Source organism: Amaranthus tricolor, chromosome 15 (genome assembly GCF_026212465.1).
Source record: "Amaranthus tricolor cultivar Red isolate AtriRed21 chromosome 15, ASM2621246v1, whole genome shotgun sequence".
Taxonomy (NCBI): Eukaryota; Viridiplantae; Streptophyta; class Magnoliopsida; order Caryophyllales; family Amaranthaceae; genus Amaranthus; species Amaranthus tricolor.
Genome location: NC_080061.1, coordinates 4,514,810 through 4,531,757, shown reverse-complemented (window position 1 = coordinate 4,531,757; position 16,948 = coordinate 4,514,810). Strand labels below are relative to the sequence as shown.

At 29.5% G+C, this 16,948-nt stretch overlaps 2 protein-coding genes across 2 annotated transcripts; both read right to left on the bottom strand.

Annotated features, from left to right (window-relative positions):
• Positions 1 to 332: 332 nt before the first annotated feature.
• LOC130800948 (uncharacterized) lies at positions 333 to 1,265 on the bottom strand. Its single transcript, XM_057664694.1, has one exon. The coding sequence runs from the start codon at positions 1,263 to 1,265 to the stop codon at positions 333 to 335; it is 933 nt and encodes a 310-aa protein (XP_057520677.1).
• A 12,166-nt stretch (positions 1,266 to 13,431) lies between these two features.
• LOC130801538 (protein RGF1 INDUCIBLE TRANSCRIPTION FACTOR 1) lies at positions 13,432 to 16,017 on the bottom strand. The gene is made up of 4 exons (XM_057665409.1): positions 15,786 to 16,017; positions 15,476 to 15,676; positions 14,677 to 14,892; positions 13,432 to 14,035 (listed from the first exon to the last, which is right to left on the bottom strand). Exons 1-4 carry the CDS (start codon positions 15,846 to 15,848, stop codon positions 13,778 to 13,780), a joined length of 738 nt encoding a protein of 245 aa, XP_057521392.1. The 5' UTR covers positions 15,849 to 16,017; the 3' UTR covers positions 13,432 to 13,777.
• Between the last annotated feature and the right edge of the window lie 931 nt (positions 16,018 to 16,948).

Below are 16,948 nucleotides of genomic sequence, written 5' to 3'. Positions count from 1 at the left end.
TGTTGTTGTGCATTTGCTTACATACATACTACATATATTGCACTGATTGCTTGCTTGCTGCTCTTAACACAGTACATTAATTCATGGATCAACACAGGCATTTTACATACACAACATTGATTCCATACACTTAGTTCATATACTGATTCAACACAATTACACAGTAAATTAATTCAACACAGTACATTCTCAGTTCATATACTAATTTGCTTACATACAGTTCAACACAGTACATTCTCAGTTCATAAAACTTATACTAATATATGTCTTACATTAATTCAACACAGTACATTCAACACCAAATTTCTTACTTTTAATATTTAAAGTGAGCTCTATATTTGACTAATTTGATCCATTACACATGAAGTAGATGCAGTTGTTGCAGTTTGCGTTTGTTGTTGACTACTGGAGCTAGGCACATCATTTGTTGTAGACTGTTGAGTAGAAGAAGATCCTTTTTTAGGCCTTCCACCCTTTAACTTGATCTTTGTTGGTGGTGGTTTGGGTGGATTCTTGCAGCCTTTTTTGTAGTGACCTAGGTTACCACAATTACCACATTTTCGTTGCTTGAATTCTCTAACAACACATACAGGCTTCTTACCTCCTTTTCCTTCATCAACTTCCTTCTTTCTTTTCCTCTTGTTAGGCCTTTTAGGCATCGTTCGAAATGGTGGAGGAAGTGGTCTGGCTAAAGTGGTTGTGGGCCACATTTTGTGTCCTGGCATACCATGAAACTTTGGACCATACGTCTTTACATACGTTTCTACAAGATACGCCTCGTGGACAAATTCATTGGCATCTAATTTTCTAAGAACAACACAAGCCATTGCATGTTTACAAGGGATCCCAATAAGTTTCCAGCTTCCACAATGGCAAGTCTTATTGGCCAAGTAAACGTAAGAGTCGTCATCATCATCCACCTCAAACTCAAACACATCCACTGGGATTAGCCTTAAACCATATATATCCTTTGCATTTTTTTCAATCATTTTGCTGATAGATGGCATCAACACACCTTCAAAGTTACTCAGCCCTTCCCTTTTAGCTGCACTTCTTTGCATCACATATCTTCTAATCCACTCCATTAGAGAAATTATAGGTTTCCCCTTTGCTTCTACTAACACATTATTGAATGCCTCACAACAATTATTTAACAACATCCCAGACTTACTCCTACTAGAAAAAGCATGCCTAGACCAGTGTTTTGTAGGAATAGCAGCTAGATATTCATATGCTTCAACAGAAATATTCTTTATTTCATTCATTTCTCTATCAAAATGAAACTGTGAAGGTAAAGTGTTACTAATTAGTTTGACATGATCTCAAATATTTATATGTATACTTGATTCCATACCTTGTTGTAAGCTCTTGCTACTCTCCAAAAGTGTTGTTTGTACAACTCTCCAGGGAACTTGATCTTGAAGTTCGCCCATATATGCCTGCGGCAGAACCTAATTTCATCTTCAGGATCACTGAGTTGATAGCTTCAACCAAACCCTAAATTATCCACAAATTAGTATTAGGGTTATAGCATTAGTTACAATTAAAACAAGATATGTGTTAACAAGTAATTACATTCATACCTTTTGCCTATCGCTCATGAAGGTGAAAGCTTCACCTCCTGCATGTACCCAACTACTCGCATGCAGTAACCGACCTAAGGTCTTCTACGAGGAGATTTAGAAACCAAGTCCAAGTTTCTACATTTTCTATTTCGACCACAGCCCATGTAACGAGAAAGATGTTATTGTTCCCATCTTTACCTACAGCAGTCAACAAAACCCCAGGGAATTGTCCCTTCAAATGTGCCCCATCAACACCTATAATAGGCCTACAGCCAGCAACAAAACCTTCCTTACATGCTGGCAAGCATATATACATCCTTTGGAACAAAGGTGGGGGTGTGTCTATTCCAATGCACTTAACGATTGCAATGCTTCCTAGATTAAACCTCTTTATTGCTTCCACATAATCCCACACCCTGCTACACTCTTCACTAGCATCACCAAATATCATTTTCATTGCAATTCTTTTAGCCATATAACACTTAGAATACTTCACTTCACAACCTAACTCTCTATTAACCAGTTTCTCAAATGCCTTTAATTTCCAAGTTGGATTTTCCCTCCAATCCTCTATGTATTTATCAGCTAAATACAAAGCAGTGACTTTATTATTTTGGTGTTGGTGACCACAAGTGTGCTTGGGAAAATAACTCCTTATTTGAAGTGTTTCCTCATCTTTCAACTTCACAGCATGAACCTTAAAATAATACTTCTTCTCCTTCCCACAAACACAGTTCAAAATTCTTGCTTTCGATTTACTACAATCGCATCTATTGTAGCAATACACACTGATCCTACTTCTACCATTATGCAGGTAATAATAATTGTAACCACATTCAATAGCATGGTACCTTAGTGCTTTTCTAAACACATATGCCGAAGGAAACTTAAGGGCTAAAGATTAATTGATCTTACTCTTAAAATCAACCTCAAGATTGAATGTAGGATAGCTGCTTATACCTTCCTCGTCATCATTCAATGCACCCAAATCATCATCATCAGACTCCAATTCATCCCCTTCTCCATTATAGTATATGTCTCTATTGTTTTCTTCATCAATCTCCTTATCTACTACCAATCTAATTTCATCATCACCTATAAACACATCATCAAGACCATAAACTACATTTTCTACAAACAAATCAGCATCATCCTCATTTTCATCGTCATCACCACAACTATAATCATCATCACTACTATCATCAAAATCAGGAACTTGCTACTCTATGTGGGCTCTCTCATTTGCTGTAAGGTTTAGGGTGGAAATAGCAGCTAAGTTATCTGTTTTAGATCTAGGGTTAGCACTTAAAGATTCTTTATAACCTGTATCTGTGATTGGTGGTCCCTTTTGCCCAACATCAACATCTACATTTGCTCTTTCCAACTCATCCACAACATTATGTGCCACATCAAATCTTTCAATCTCCACCTCATCTACCCCAACATTACCCACCTCAGTTGCCAACTCGGTCTCCTTCTTTTTTGTCTTACTTGCTTTTTTCCTGATTTTCAATTTCTTCATCTTATTGATTTAGCTAATTTTAAGAACCCTAATATATTATTTAGACACAACAACAATCAATTTACAAATTCCAAAATAAAAAACAACAAATTCAAAAGAAAAAACACAGCAAAAGGAATCAAATTTCTAAAACGAAATAAATTTTAAATTAAGCCTAAAATACAACAATGAAGTAGAAAACCATAACTGAGTAGTAGTACATACCAGTATAGGTTAGAACTTTCAACGAGATGAAATTAAGAGGAGGATGGGAGCGAATTTAGGAGTTAGATGGTTGAGGAAATCGTGTGAAAGAAAGCTCCTGAAACCAAAGAAAGCACAAAATGAGATGAAGAAGAAGGAAGATTTTAAGAGTCACGTGAGTGTCACGTGATGGTCAACGGCAAAAGTAACGGTCAACAAACGAAATCCGTTAAAATGTAGTCTTTTGCAAAGATTTGTATTATATAAGGTAGTTTTTTGCAAAAACTTTTACATAAGGTAGTTTTTTAAAAAAGGGTATAGATTAGGTAGTTTCTTATAATTTTGCCTTTTTGTAATGAAATTGTTGGGTATTTTGATTTGAAGTGATCAATTGCCATTATTATAATTAATTTAGTAAAATATATACTTATTAAACTTTATTATATTCACTTTTTCTCAAATAATTATTAATTTCAGTTAAATTTTTTTTTAATGTCATTATTATTTTTTAAAAATTATTTTATTATGTAATATTTATTTTTTAATTAATAACAAACCAACATCTCAGATTTTATATAATCTGAACTAAATAATTATTATTAAAATTGCATAGTTATTATATTGACTTCTAATATATTTATATAGTAATATTTCATATTTCTATAAATACAATTTTGCAAATAATTTCACTACCATATATTTTAATTTTTATGAGATCCAATCAATCATGGAGCTTTTGTGAATGGATGATGCACATTGCACCTTTAAGGGGGAAAAAGTCGAAATTATTTGAAGCTTTTTAGAATAAAACACTAAAAAACCATTCCCAAATTAACTGCTTTTAAACAATATTGATTTGTAAAGGCTTGAACAGCTCAATATCAAAGCATGGTACTACTTTCTGTGACCGCTTAGGTATGTCACAATTTTTGGACTATCCTCATTACAGCGTGTAATATCACTATGTTATCATGTACTACTACTAGTAATTAGGAAATTCTAATAATTGTCACTTTATAATTGTTAATTGTATTTATGTGGTTTTTATTAGATTTTATATGCATTTTGATTTATGTATGAATATATTTACATTATTTTGAATATATTTACAAATATTTGTTACTTTTCTTAGCCATTGTATTAAGGCAACTTTGTATTTCCTAGTTTAAATTATTTTCTTAGGTTGCTCGTAGTCTTTGTATATAATGGAGTTGTAATTGTAATTAGAAAATATTAAAAAACTGAGTATTCATTCAAAAACTACTCTAATCTTCCGCTTATTCTTTTCTTCAGTTTATGTTTTCTTGCTTTTTGTTTTGTCTACGCCGTATTTTATGTTGTTTAAATTTATTTGCAGGTTTTATTTGAGTCGATGATTTCTCTATTGCAACCTTTTTATTCCTTTAATAAGGGTATAATATGTTGCTTTTATTATTTTTCAGATCCTGATCATAACTTTTATAATTACGATATACAGGATAAAATGATGATTAAGTATAAAATATACTATAAAAAGTATGGAAAAACAATAGAGTAGTAGGTTTCTCGATTTATTTATAAGTTGTAGGTTTCTCTTTGTTTAAAGACCTTTTTCGAGTCGAGAGACTCTTTGACCGCGCTCTCTTCTATGGGTTTGAGTTGCTGTCATTCTTCCCTCCCCATACCCTGATCATAGTTCTCTATAAGCGGAATATGTTGGGGTATTTGTTCCCTCCCACTTAGAGGAAGAGCCCAATTAGTATTTTAAGATGGGCTTAATTTTATATTCGTAATGGGCTAATATAATAATTATAATAAATAATAAAAAAAGGGGGAAAACTATATAAACAAAAAAAAAAAAGGGCAGTAACTTTGTGTTTACATATGATACGCACAAAAGAAAGAAAAGTGACTGGCAGAGGGTTTATTGCGAGGTTTGGATCAAAGGCAATTTGTAATCCGTACTGCGTCAAATTTTGTTTTGAGGGTGTGTTTTTGTTTATTCAACCTACATATTTAACGATTAGATTATTGTTTTGTACATTATAAGTGGATAATTTGTGTTTTGCCTTAATTTATCCTAATTGTTATTTTATCACATTTGAATGATATTTTAGGGTTGTTTAGTGTTTGTATAAGCTCTAGTATTGTCTAGAGAGGATTGTGGTTGTACCCATTAATTTTATTGGTGATTAGTAGAAGAGTTTGGTACCACTTACAGTCCTGTGATTTTTTCCTACATTTAGTTTCCACGTAAAAATATCATGTATGCTTTTCTTTCTGTATTTTTTCTTTTTTGTGCTTGATTTTGAGATTATTACTATTTGTTTGATTGGATTGGTCATTTTTGTTCATCTAACAGCATAAAAAGAGAAAATATGTATTATGTTGCCACTTTTCTCAACAAGATACACCGAGTGTGATGATGATATAGGGTAGGGAATTTGATTCTTTGGGATGACGAGATTTGTCGATCTATCTCAGTAGTGTTTGATATCAAGGAATAATCTGAAATCTACGTGTATGTGCACTAATATTTGTTGGCCAGATGGTAATCAACATTTTTGGAGCATTTGTTAATGTGAATAATATTAATGTACTTGTATAATAAATTATGTAATAAATAAAATATACGAAATTAAAAGTATAAAATGTTTTGACATATAATTTGGTAATAAAGTTCTAATTTAATGTTTTGTACGTTGCGTAATACAACTAATTTTATATTATAGGAGCACATAATTTAATATTTAAAATAATTTATATTCTCTAAGGTGTTTATTAGTGAGATCCTAGTTGTAAATAGAATGAGATAGTAAAATAAACAATCATATGAAATAATTTCTCTTTCAAACATAAACCACCAAATAAATCAAAAAAGTAATTACAGTGTAGATATATTTTAGTTGACGCTTGATATTTTAAAATATTCTATCTAATTTATATGTACTTGATAAAATAGACCTCTTAAAATTTACATTATTTTGCTTCTAGAGTTTACCTCATTTAAACAAAAAGTAAAAAAAAAAATTATATAAAAAAAAAAGATTAATGGGAATATACTTTTATAAAACGTACTTTTCTTCTCATTTATTATTAAGTCTGATTTGCTTTTTAACATATAGACTAAAAAATTAGATATAGAGAAATAGTATATAAATGTCCAAAACATTGTTTCCTTACATTAAATACTACCTCCATTATCAAATACTTAACTAATTGTAACTTATTATGTTGAAAATTTTCAATATCAGATATAATAATAAAACAAAGAAACCATGCATATACAATAATGTAGAGAAGTAACACAAAAGGAGGGTGTTTGAGGACAAAAATCTTCATTTTCAAAGATAGTGATAAAATACTTGTAATGCAAAAGTGACATGTGTAGATCAGAGATAAGAGTTAACATTGGAATGAAAACACCAGTGAATTAGTGAACCATCTAAGTCTAGAAGATTTCTCAAACAAATTAAAGGAATGTTGTACACTAACACTAAATATGCTATACAGAAAGTACCACGTATACTCATCCTACTATGTGCATTCCCACATGGAACAATGTTGTTCACTACCTCTAAAACTGCTTCTCATTTTATTTCAAAAAGTTTAGTATCCAAAATAATACCTTCAAAAATTAAACTAAGGTCGTGGATTGAGACGAATTATTTAAGAAAAACTTCCTCTAACAATTCTTTAAAAAAATCTAATATAATATCCTATCAAAGGATTAGATTAATTATTTAGAATGAATTTTTTTCAAATCGATAAAAAAAATAATCAAATTATCTAAAAAAGACAGAATATAGATAAATATATTAAAAAAACTCTTAAGCCTATAGGATAATAATAGAACTTAGACAAGAACCCGAACATAACAGCAACAACACTAAACAACATTATATTGCCTTGTAAAATTAAAATTGTAAATGGAAATTATATTTAATACCAAGAAATTATTAAAAGAAGAAGAAAAACGTAGGGTAGAGAACCTAGCTTACGTGTCCTTTACCATCATCTTCAATTATTCAATAATAATAATATCCAAATGACATCTATATAAATAATAATTCTAATCCTAAAATTCGACATTCACTCTTTGCGTGTCACTTGGGCCAACCCACTATCAATTGCAATTGCAAATTGACAAAATTTTTTGTGCATTCACATTCAATTGAAAGGTATACTTATAAAATAGTTAAATTTTGAAGCTTAATAATCAAAAATACTTATTATAAAAAATTATAAAAATTATATACTAAAAAAATATACATTAAGACGAATCTAATGAGATTTCACATAGATTTATTTTACCATTTATATATTTTACCCAAATAGAATATTCTAAACGGAAAGAACATTAAGAAAACGGAGAGAATATTATATTTCAATGAAACAACCTCAAAATAAGAAGCACATGTAGTAATAATTTATGTTAGTTAGATTATTCAATTCTTGTATAAAACGCGTCTTACAGTGAAATAATCTCATAAAATAAAAGAATATGTATTACATTACCCATAAATTTCATTTAAGATTCTTGACCCATCATGTGCCACAAGTTTAGACTAAATTCATATTAATCAAAAGCTAATTAGACCCGACTAATAACCACCCCCAACTCAAGATTCTTAGTCTTTCAAGGTACCAACATTTGATTTAACTTTGTGCTTGATCCAGATAAACAAATATTAAGATTTCTTATAGAAGTAATGTAGTGTTACTTTCCAGGACGCGTGCCCCTAACAATATTTTTGCAATACAAAATTATGGAAAGAGATTGTATATTTGTATATATTTTGTATGTATTGGAACACGTAACTCCTAATTCTAAAATTCTGAATGAGAAAATTAAATACCTGCAAGACGATAAAAAAGCATAAAACACCTGCAGGATGGTCAATCCTGCAGGACGATAGAAGAACAAAAGTGATTCTAATACTATTATAACAAGAATTAACAAGTAATAAAAGGTTATTATAATTATTGTTATTTGAATGAAATAACTCATTCCCTATTCCTTAAAAAAAACTAACCATTGTCAAAATAAGTTTAATCTTCCCGTAGTTTAAAGTATCTCTTTTCTTGAATATTATAATAGACTCACATATCAAAAAATATTAAAATATTATTGTAACAAGAAATTCAAAATTATTTAATAATTAATCTAAACCGCAATTTAAGTTGGATTGCAAAAAAAATGTAAACGCTAATCCACAAATGCCTAAGGTAAAATAAAAGGTGTTTAGCAAACGATTCATAACTTATAGTTGATAGTTTATTGGAGTATCTGATTTAACTAACTGATTTTATCAATTAATTTAACTAGTTAATTTTAAACACACTAAAGATTGTAGTTTGTTGAAATTAGTTAATCATAACAATTACAACAAATTAAGTTAACAAAATTTAACATTAAATAATTTTATTACCCAACCAACTATTTGTAAATTATCAATAATCGTTTTTTGTCAACACCCTCATATGCCACTTAAATGAGCTTATTCAGTGATCTTATGTCCTTTACGATTAAGCCATTTATTCTTCTACTAGGAGCAGTTTTACCATGTGGAAAACGTTTTAGTTTTTAGTATACCCTTTCTTGTTTATGTCTATAATAGTTTATATGGTAATTGTTAGAGTAGAATAACGAATGTGGGAGCGTGGGTCTAAAGGTGGCACGAAATATTAATGATTATGGCTTGAAGGTGCACTAATGAACCATGGTTATATGTAAGTATTAAGGTGATTTAAGCAATAAAAAGTAATGTAAACAAGACATTAAGATTTAAGGTGATTCACCATTAATGAGGCTACATCAACCATCCGAGGTTAGTGTATCATTATGTGTTTAAAGGATAATAGGAGCTTGAAAGCTCATTATAATGTTGAAGGAATTACATCAATAGAGTTTGTGTGTGTGAGCATTGGTTGAAAGAGAATGGTAAGGGTAATGGGAGGCTCAAGCTCTTAGCTTGGCTCTCTACTTTACAAAGAATATAGGAATACACATATATAGGCTAAGGGTAAAAGTATGGGACCGCTATAGAGTGAACAGCAGCTGGCACACAAAGAGCACAGAGGCGTCAGTGAGCCCGCTCAACCCCTCTGCTCGATCGAGTGTTAGATCGAGCGATTAGCAGGGGGGTAAATCAGCATCTTGTTTCTTCTATTTTCTCTTTCATGCAACTACACGGTCTCCAATACTTTTTACACTTGCACTTAGTTTTGAATATATGCACTATAGTACATGATTGTCGAACAAACAAATCACAAAGTGTCCTTTACCATCACAATAATACATGCTTAAGGTCTAGTAATCACTCTTGTTACTTCTAACCTTTAAGCCAAGATTCTTCTACATTTTAATTGTCATCTAACATATGACTAATTAAACATAAGACTCAAGTCACACTTCTTTCCATTTAATTATTGTTTATTTGCAATGTGACCCTAATGAGCTTAGGCTAATTATTTAGTTGGTTCATTCTTTATCAATTTTTTAAAGTTGAAAATGGAGTTTTATCTCATTAGAGTAAATATTATTTTTACTGGTAAGATTGATAGTTGGATACCCACCTCTAAAAAATTCTTTCCTATTGAATACTAGACTAAATTAAATTTATTCAAAAAATTCAAATTTTTAATTAGAATTGAATTAAGTGGTTATATGCATTAATATGAAATGACTATTTTAATCAAGATATCATTGTAAAAGTAATGAATGATATCATATTAAAAATAAGTTGAATTTCGTTACTTTGAATTAGTAGCAAATAGAAATTAAGTATATTTAGATATTTAATAATAAATAAAAAGACGATGTAAATTCTGTGAATGAAATTAAAGAGTTAAAATATATGAATGAAACTAAAATATATGATGAATTAGTGTCTAAAAATAAATTAGGAAAGGCACATCTAAAGTATTTTGAACTCTTGTCAATGTAATTTAAATTAACCTTTTTTTTAAAAAAAAAAAAAAGATGGATCCTTATGAATGTGACATGAATGAAATTTTGCCTTTAGCTATTTTGGGCAAATTAAGTAAATACTTCTATTTGCTAGTGATTGGGTAAAGCAGCTTTTCTTTCACCTTTATTAAATTGAATTTGTACTTACAAATAAAATAAATGTTTTTAGTAAAACTATTATCTATCTCTTCCTTAATAATTTATCAATGTAGGTTTTGACACTTATTAACTGTTAAAAATTAATCTCATTAAAAAAAATTAAATTTGAAAAAGTTTCTTAAAGTATAGGTTGATTTTCTAGTTAATTTCACAAAAAAATTAAAATCAATTTTTCTAGTTAATTTCATTAAACAAAATTGATTTCCAAGTTTGTGATTTGAGACAAAATAATGTTATGGTAATCAACTAACCGAGTAAGGCTTGATTCATCTCTAGTTGCCAACTACCTCTAACCTCCCTGATGTGAGCTATAAATATCTTAGAATTTCTTTGCTTGGATGGGATTTAATTATGAGCTATCGTATAAAGTTTGACTTTGAAATTCATCTTTAAGTCAATGGTTAAGGCTTGATTTTACTACCTTGCTATAAACACCCTGACAGCCGCCCAAATACTCATTGGTCACTAAATTAAGGCAGTGCACTTATAGTTAGAAAAACTTGGTTTACTGGCACACTTAACTGAGCCCTTTTGAAAAATTTTACAGTCTTATATAAAATTTTTATTTCACACTTTATTTATAATATTATATAATTTTATTAATGAATTTAACATATTTTTTTATTTTTATTAACTTTTTCATGTACGGAAGGAAGAAGGGTCCCTGTACGATTAATCACCTCGCACACTCTTAAAGAATCTCTGTAGATTATTACATTTATTAATCACGAAATACCTACTAAAAACATATCATTATCATTATCATTATCATCAACCGAATATTTCTCACAAGTCTGAGTCTGAGGGCCTACTATCAATTATTCTTTTATATGAATAAAATATCCATTGGTAAATAAAGCTAAGCTTATTTTTTGATTTTCAGCTACTTGAAAAGTATATTTTTGTGATGGGGAAATAATTAGAAAAGATGTACAATTGTATTTTTGAACATAATTGGTTAACACTATTTTAGTGTATATAAATCTAGTAATAACAAACAATTTTCAATGATTGTACTTATTGTACTTGTCTAGTAAATATAGTTATAATTTTAATACACCCTGTATTTTAATGACTTTGTCCGATTTTAATTGGACACAAAGTTTAAAAAAGGGAAGGGGACCACTATAAAGTGGTACATATTTTGCTAAATTAGTAGTAAAGGACAAAAAAATGGAGGAAACTACTATATAATAAGGGTAGGTAAGGGTAATGTTGTAAAAAAACCTAACAAATAAGGTAATGGAATAAAGTGGGTGAATTGGATAAATAAGAAATAAGATAAAGTCATTGAAATGAAGGGAGTACCTTTTAAGATTGGTACACACTAATTAAAATAGAATGAATCAAGTCAATAAGACTGTCTTCAATCGTGTTATGTCTTCCTTCACTTCAACCTTGCTTAAATTATATAAATAACTCTTCGATGTTTAGAATATGCTTTTAAAATAATTTTTCCTAATAAAAAATAAGTTTAAATCCACCACTTTTTAATCACATTTTTACTATCTTATGTTCTTTACATTTCACTCTATTAACCTGCAATTTCTTTTTCAAACTCCCTAAAGCCTTATATTGATACACTCTATTTTAAGTACAGTATATTTTTGATTTAAATAAGACTGAGTTCTCTTATAATATGAAGTATCTATTAAAAGTATATCAATAAACATGTAGTACAAGAATCATATTAGTCTTAGTATATAATATTAACCATGTCTTTGTCAAAGGTGAAATGCCAAAAAATGGAAAATAATTAGTAGTAACGAAATTAATCATATCATAAGCGAACAAAAAAGGGAAGCAAAATGCAAGTTGCTAACATAAAAAAGAAAAAAGAAGGAATCCCACAATCCCACTAGCTAAAATAGAGGGATAAGTACGCTAACACATTCCCACGATAAAACACTTGAAGAAGAGGGGGCCCGTTAAGGTGTGCGTGTGAAAAAAGGCCCATTTAACGACCCTAAATTACTTACCACTTTTAATCCGTCCGATTAATTCTCTATCTATGGCGGCTCACCTTAGTTCCCGGATTCCACGAATCAAGACTCACTTTTCCATTTACCAATCTTTTTTTAACACGTGTACTTTCACATATTCCAACAAGTCGTCCGCCCTTGACCCACCATTATAAATTTGATTAACTCTATAAATTTCAACACAATCTAGATTATCAATAAGAGTCCGGTTATGATAAATATTGCTCTAAAAAATAAAATCACAAATTCTTAAATAATACAGTCTTATGTTAAAATCATTTCTATTGAAATGATTTATGTTTGTGAATTAAAATGAAGCATTACAATTTTAAAGTGATTAATTAATTGATAGGAAAATAAAAGTATATTTATTTTAATGATGATAAAATTAATTGGCGCAAATAATGAAAGATACGCTAAATATCAATTACTAATTCTTAAATAAAAGGGTCTCACAGTGATACCATCTCTATTGAGCTGACTCAATATGCATTTTTGTCTTAAAATGCTCATTTATAACATTAAAGTGATTACTTATAATTTTAAAATAACTTCTTTTTATAGTTTTAAAGTGATTACTTATAACCTTAAAACGATCACTTATGATTTTAAAGTAATTAATTAACATAATGGGCTAATTATATGAACCTATGAGACAATCTCATATAAAACGGACAGAATATCAATAAGTAACTTTACGTTAAGAAAATCTACACTGAAACATATGGATGTTCTACACACAACACTGCTATTTACCATAACCCCCATACGGGCCCATAGGTATGCAAAAAGTTAATTAATACCTAAAAATAGTTCTTTGAATTAAATTGAAAACTAATTATTTTGCAAATAGTAAAACATGTTTTATTAGCAATGAAGTATTTATTAAACTATAGATAGAATAGATTTGATATTTACCATAACCCCATGTATATACAAGCTTTCATGTTACACGTAGATGTAGGTAAACAACTAATAAGTACATTTTCCCACCATTTTAAGAAGCCAAAGCAAACAAAAACATGTACATTTCTTCCTTTTTTTCCACCAAAAGAACACAAAAAGATATTAGAAAAACATAATATTTGCAATACCTATAGTTTTAAGTACAATTTCCCAAACTTTTATTACCACCAACTTTTTTTTGCCAACACAAGTTTTTGACTTTTTTTTTTTTTTTCTTATTTGCATTTCTAACCATATATTTCTCAACTTTCTATTGCATCATTTCATACCTATATACATATGGAAGATGACATTAGATCACCTAACACTGGCTTTTATGTTTGGGGCCAAAAAGCACAAGAGTTAGGAATGTGGACGCCATGACAAAACTAGTTTTATAATATATATAAAAAAAAAAAGGTGTTTAGAGCAATTATCTTAGTGACTAAGGACTTCAATAGAGCTAATTTCAATACTGTATGACTCCACCAAAAGGGGCTCTATGTGGAGTGCCCTTTCTTCTCTTGGCCGTCCTATTATTAGCTGATGTTGGAGGGGGTGTTGATGGACTAAAACTTTGCATCTCCTTATCATTCCTTCCGTGGTGGTGGTGTTGGCTTGTCGTGGTGGTTGTGCTGGTTGAGCTATACGAGTCCTCAGAATCCGAACCATCCAAACCCCGCCTCATTTTCTTCTTTTTGCTAAAATTCTTTGATGTCCCAACAATCTGAAAGGCAATACACACATTCCACAATCAAAACCAATATCCACCTACATTATAAGTAAGGAAATCAAAACCCATATCTAAATTTATATGCAATTACTCATCTAGTCTTCCATAGCCCTTAGATTGCTACAATAAATCTCAAACATTCTCGCATTGATATATTTAATGACCGATCTTATTAGAAATTTATATCTAAGTGAGATTACTACAATATACCCAATGCAGCAATCTTAATAGAATAAAAAAAATAGTACATTATAAATTATAAATTAGATTTCTTTATTATTGGAAAAGAAAATTCCAATACAAAGAATGTAAACTTTCAAACAATTGAATTGGTCCATTCTTTAATTATTACCCATTTCAAATCAGGTAGATATTCTACCAAGAAATCAATCAAATCCACAATGGCACACTACTAATAACAAAAATTAATTGCACATGACACCAATTATTTGATCTATTAACCAATGTGATTAAATCAATCAAGATTCTATGATTATATCACATCCAAAAAATGATCAGAAATCTTAAATGAACCCACATTCAATTGATTATTACCCATATGATCATATTACCACATATTCGTATATGTATAATGCAAATCGAAAAAAAAAAAGAAATAGTATATGATTGATTACCTTGCAACCAAGAGAGCAAAAACGGAAGGAATCAAGAAGACTGCGTTCACAAACTTCACAAGTGTTGGTGACACCTTTACCAGGCCTAGGCTGAGGCCTTTCATTAAGGAAAACAACCCTAGCACTATTGATTATATAGGTCTGTACTCCATTTATATCAAGCACTTTCTGAATTTCAGATACCCTTATCACATCATGGTATGATGATCTACGAATCTGTCAAAAATTTAAAAAAAAAAGTTTAAAAATTAAATTATTTAATAGAAAAATGTAGGAGAAAATTTAGTCAATTGGGGTTTTTTTTTTTACTATAAGTCAACAACGTTTCTTGAGCAAAACAAGTAAATTATGGTTTTTAATGGATTTAATGCTTGTTGAGAAATTAAAGTTTAATTTTTGCAATTTATGTGAGAAAAATTTGAATTTATAAACCAAAACCAATAAAAAAAATCTCTTTTTGGAAAAAGAATTTGAATTAGAAGCATATAATTAATGTTATTCTTAGAATGTTGAAAATAGCTACAAATAGTGGTAGATTACTTAACAAAAGATCAGGTAATTTGGGGAAATGAAATGAAAATACTTAATTTGCACAGGAATTAACAAAATCCCATTAAAGTATATTGAACACCACAAATACCCGTGAATTTAAAACAAGAAAAATCAAAACTTTGGCTTCATTCCATTAATGTAAACTAAAAACCCACAATGTTAAAATAAGAATACAGAGTATGAAATTACCCAAATTGAAAATCTTGAATAAAAATAATTAGTTTTTCCAATGTAAATTAAAGTATACCTGAATAGCACGATGTTCTTGGTGATGAGCAAGACAAAGGGAGCAAAGAGCACCATTCATACAGTCCAAACAGTACATATTACATTCACTTTTATGAGAATCGGCATGAATTTCACATTGAATGAAGAATTTCTCACGAAGCAAAGGTTTCAACCATGGCGGCCAGCGAGTAAAGTCTTCATCTTCAGGTCCACCAGCACCCTATCAAATAAAAATATAAAAAAAGAAAATAAACCCACATTTATTATCAGAAATCAAAAAATAATAAAATCAAACAAATGGATATTTGAAAAAATGGAAGAAATTATACCATTATTCGACGATTATTGGGTTTGATTTTACGAATGGAGGATTCTTGATTAACAATAGCCATGAAAAACAGAAAAACAGAGTAAAACAGAGTGGAGGCGGTTTGTTTGGGTGAGAATAGAGAGGAAGAAGGAAGAGAAGAGAGGGTTTTAATTATAATGAGAGAAGGAGAAGGTGGTAGATGGCGTAGGATTAAGTTTTTATATAATAAAAAAAATAAAGCAACGGAAGAGTCGTGCTTATCCCTTCTTTTCAACTAAAACCCTAAGCTTCGGATCCAAACCTATTATTGATATTACTCCCCCTTATGCGATTTACTTGTCCGGATTTTTCAACACTATTTACAATCATTATTATTACGTGATTTATTCTTAATCTATAAATTATAACATAGTCATGTGGGATTTTATTTAATTCGTATTATTGTTTATTAATATCAATTTTTTAATAATCTTTACTAGAGCACAATTACTGAAAACATGTATTGGCAAATGTGTCAAGACCAAATAGTACAAGTAAAGAGAATAACAGGGAGTATTATACTTTCCAAAATTTTTTAAAAAATAATTAAGGGTATAAATTTGAGATTTTTTTTAATAGGGGAATAAATTGTTTAAAGGAAATAAAAAAAAATTTAAAAAAAAGGATACGTTTTGTGCAAGGAAGTCAAGAAGTAAACCAACTTTCCTATTATCATTGTCTTGACTCTATTTATGAATGAGAGTTATCACTATTCATTAATTCTTTAGTTTGATGGTTGTTTTTATAATGAAAATCAAAATATTTTATCATCTATGTAAAAGTATTTTTTTTAAATATTTAATTAGAATTTTTAATATTTTAGCTCTTAACTAACAAATCGAATTCTATCTCACAGGATATGATATGATTGTACAATGAAAATATTTCTAAAAATATATAATTTTAATTTAATAAGTGTCACTGTCCATAGCTCGTAATATATTTGAAATTACATTTAACACAATTCAAAAGATTTTAAACTCTTTTATATTAGGGTACTATTTTAGAGCAAGAATATCTATTGAATTAAATTTTGGATGAAATTTATTCTGAACATTTCCAAGTTACATTGTGCATTTATTTATATGGGATCGGGTTAGAACACCTAAAAGATCTATCATTTCCGATTTTGAAATTCGCATT

What these genes read in the sequence shown, in the direction of transcription:
- LOC130801538 (XM_057665409.1), bottom strand. Translation starts at nt 15,848, where the DNA reads ATGGCTATTGTTAATCAAGAATCCTCCATTCGTAAAATCAAACCCAAT. An exon ending in AAGAACATCGTGCTATTCAG is followed by an intron (nt 14,893 to 15,475) that starts GTATACTTTAAT and finishes AATTTTTGACAG; the next exon opens with ATTCGTAGATCATCATACCA. An exon ending in TTTGCTCTCTTGGTTGCAAG is followed by an intron (nt 14,036 to 14,676) that starts GTAATCAATCAT and finishes ATTGCCTTTCAG; the next exon opens with ATTGTTGGGACATCAAAGAA.
- LOC130800948 (XM_057664694.1), bottom strand. Translation starts at nt 1,265, where the DNA reads ATGAATGAAATAAAGAATATTTCTGTTGAAGCATATGAATATCTAGCT.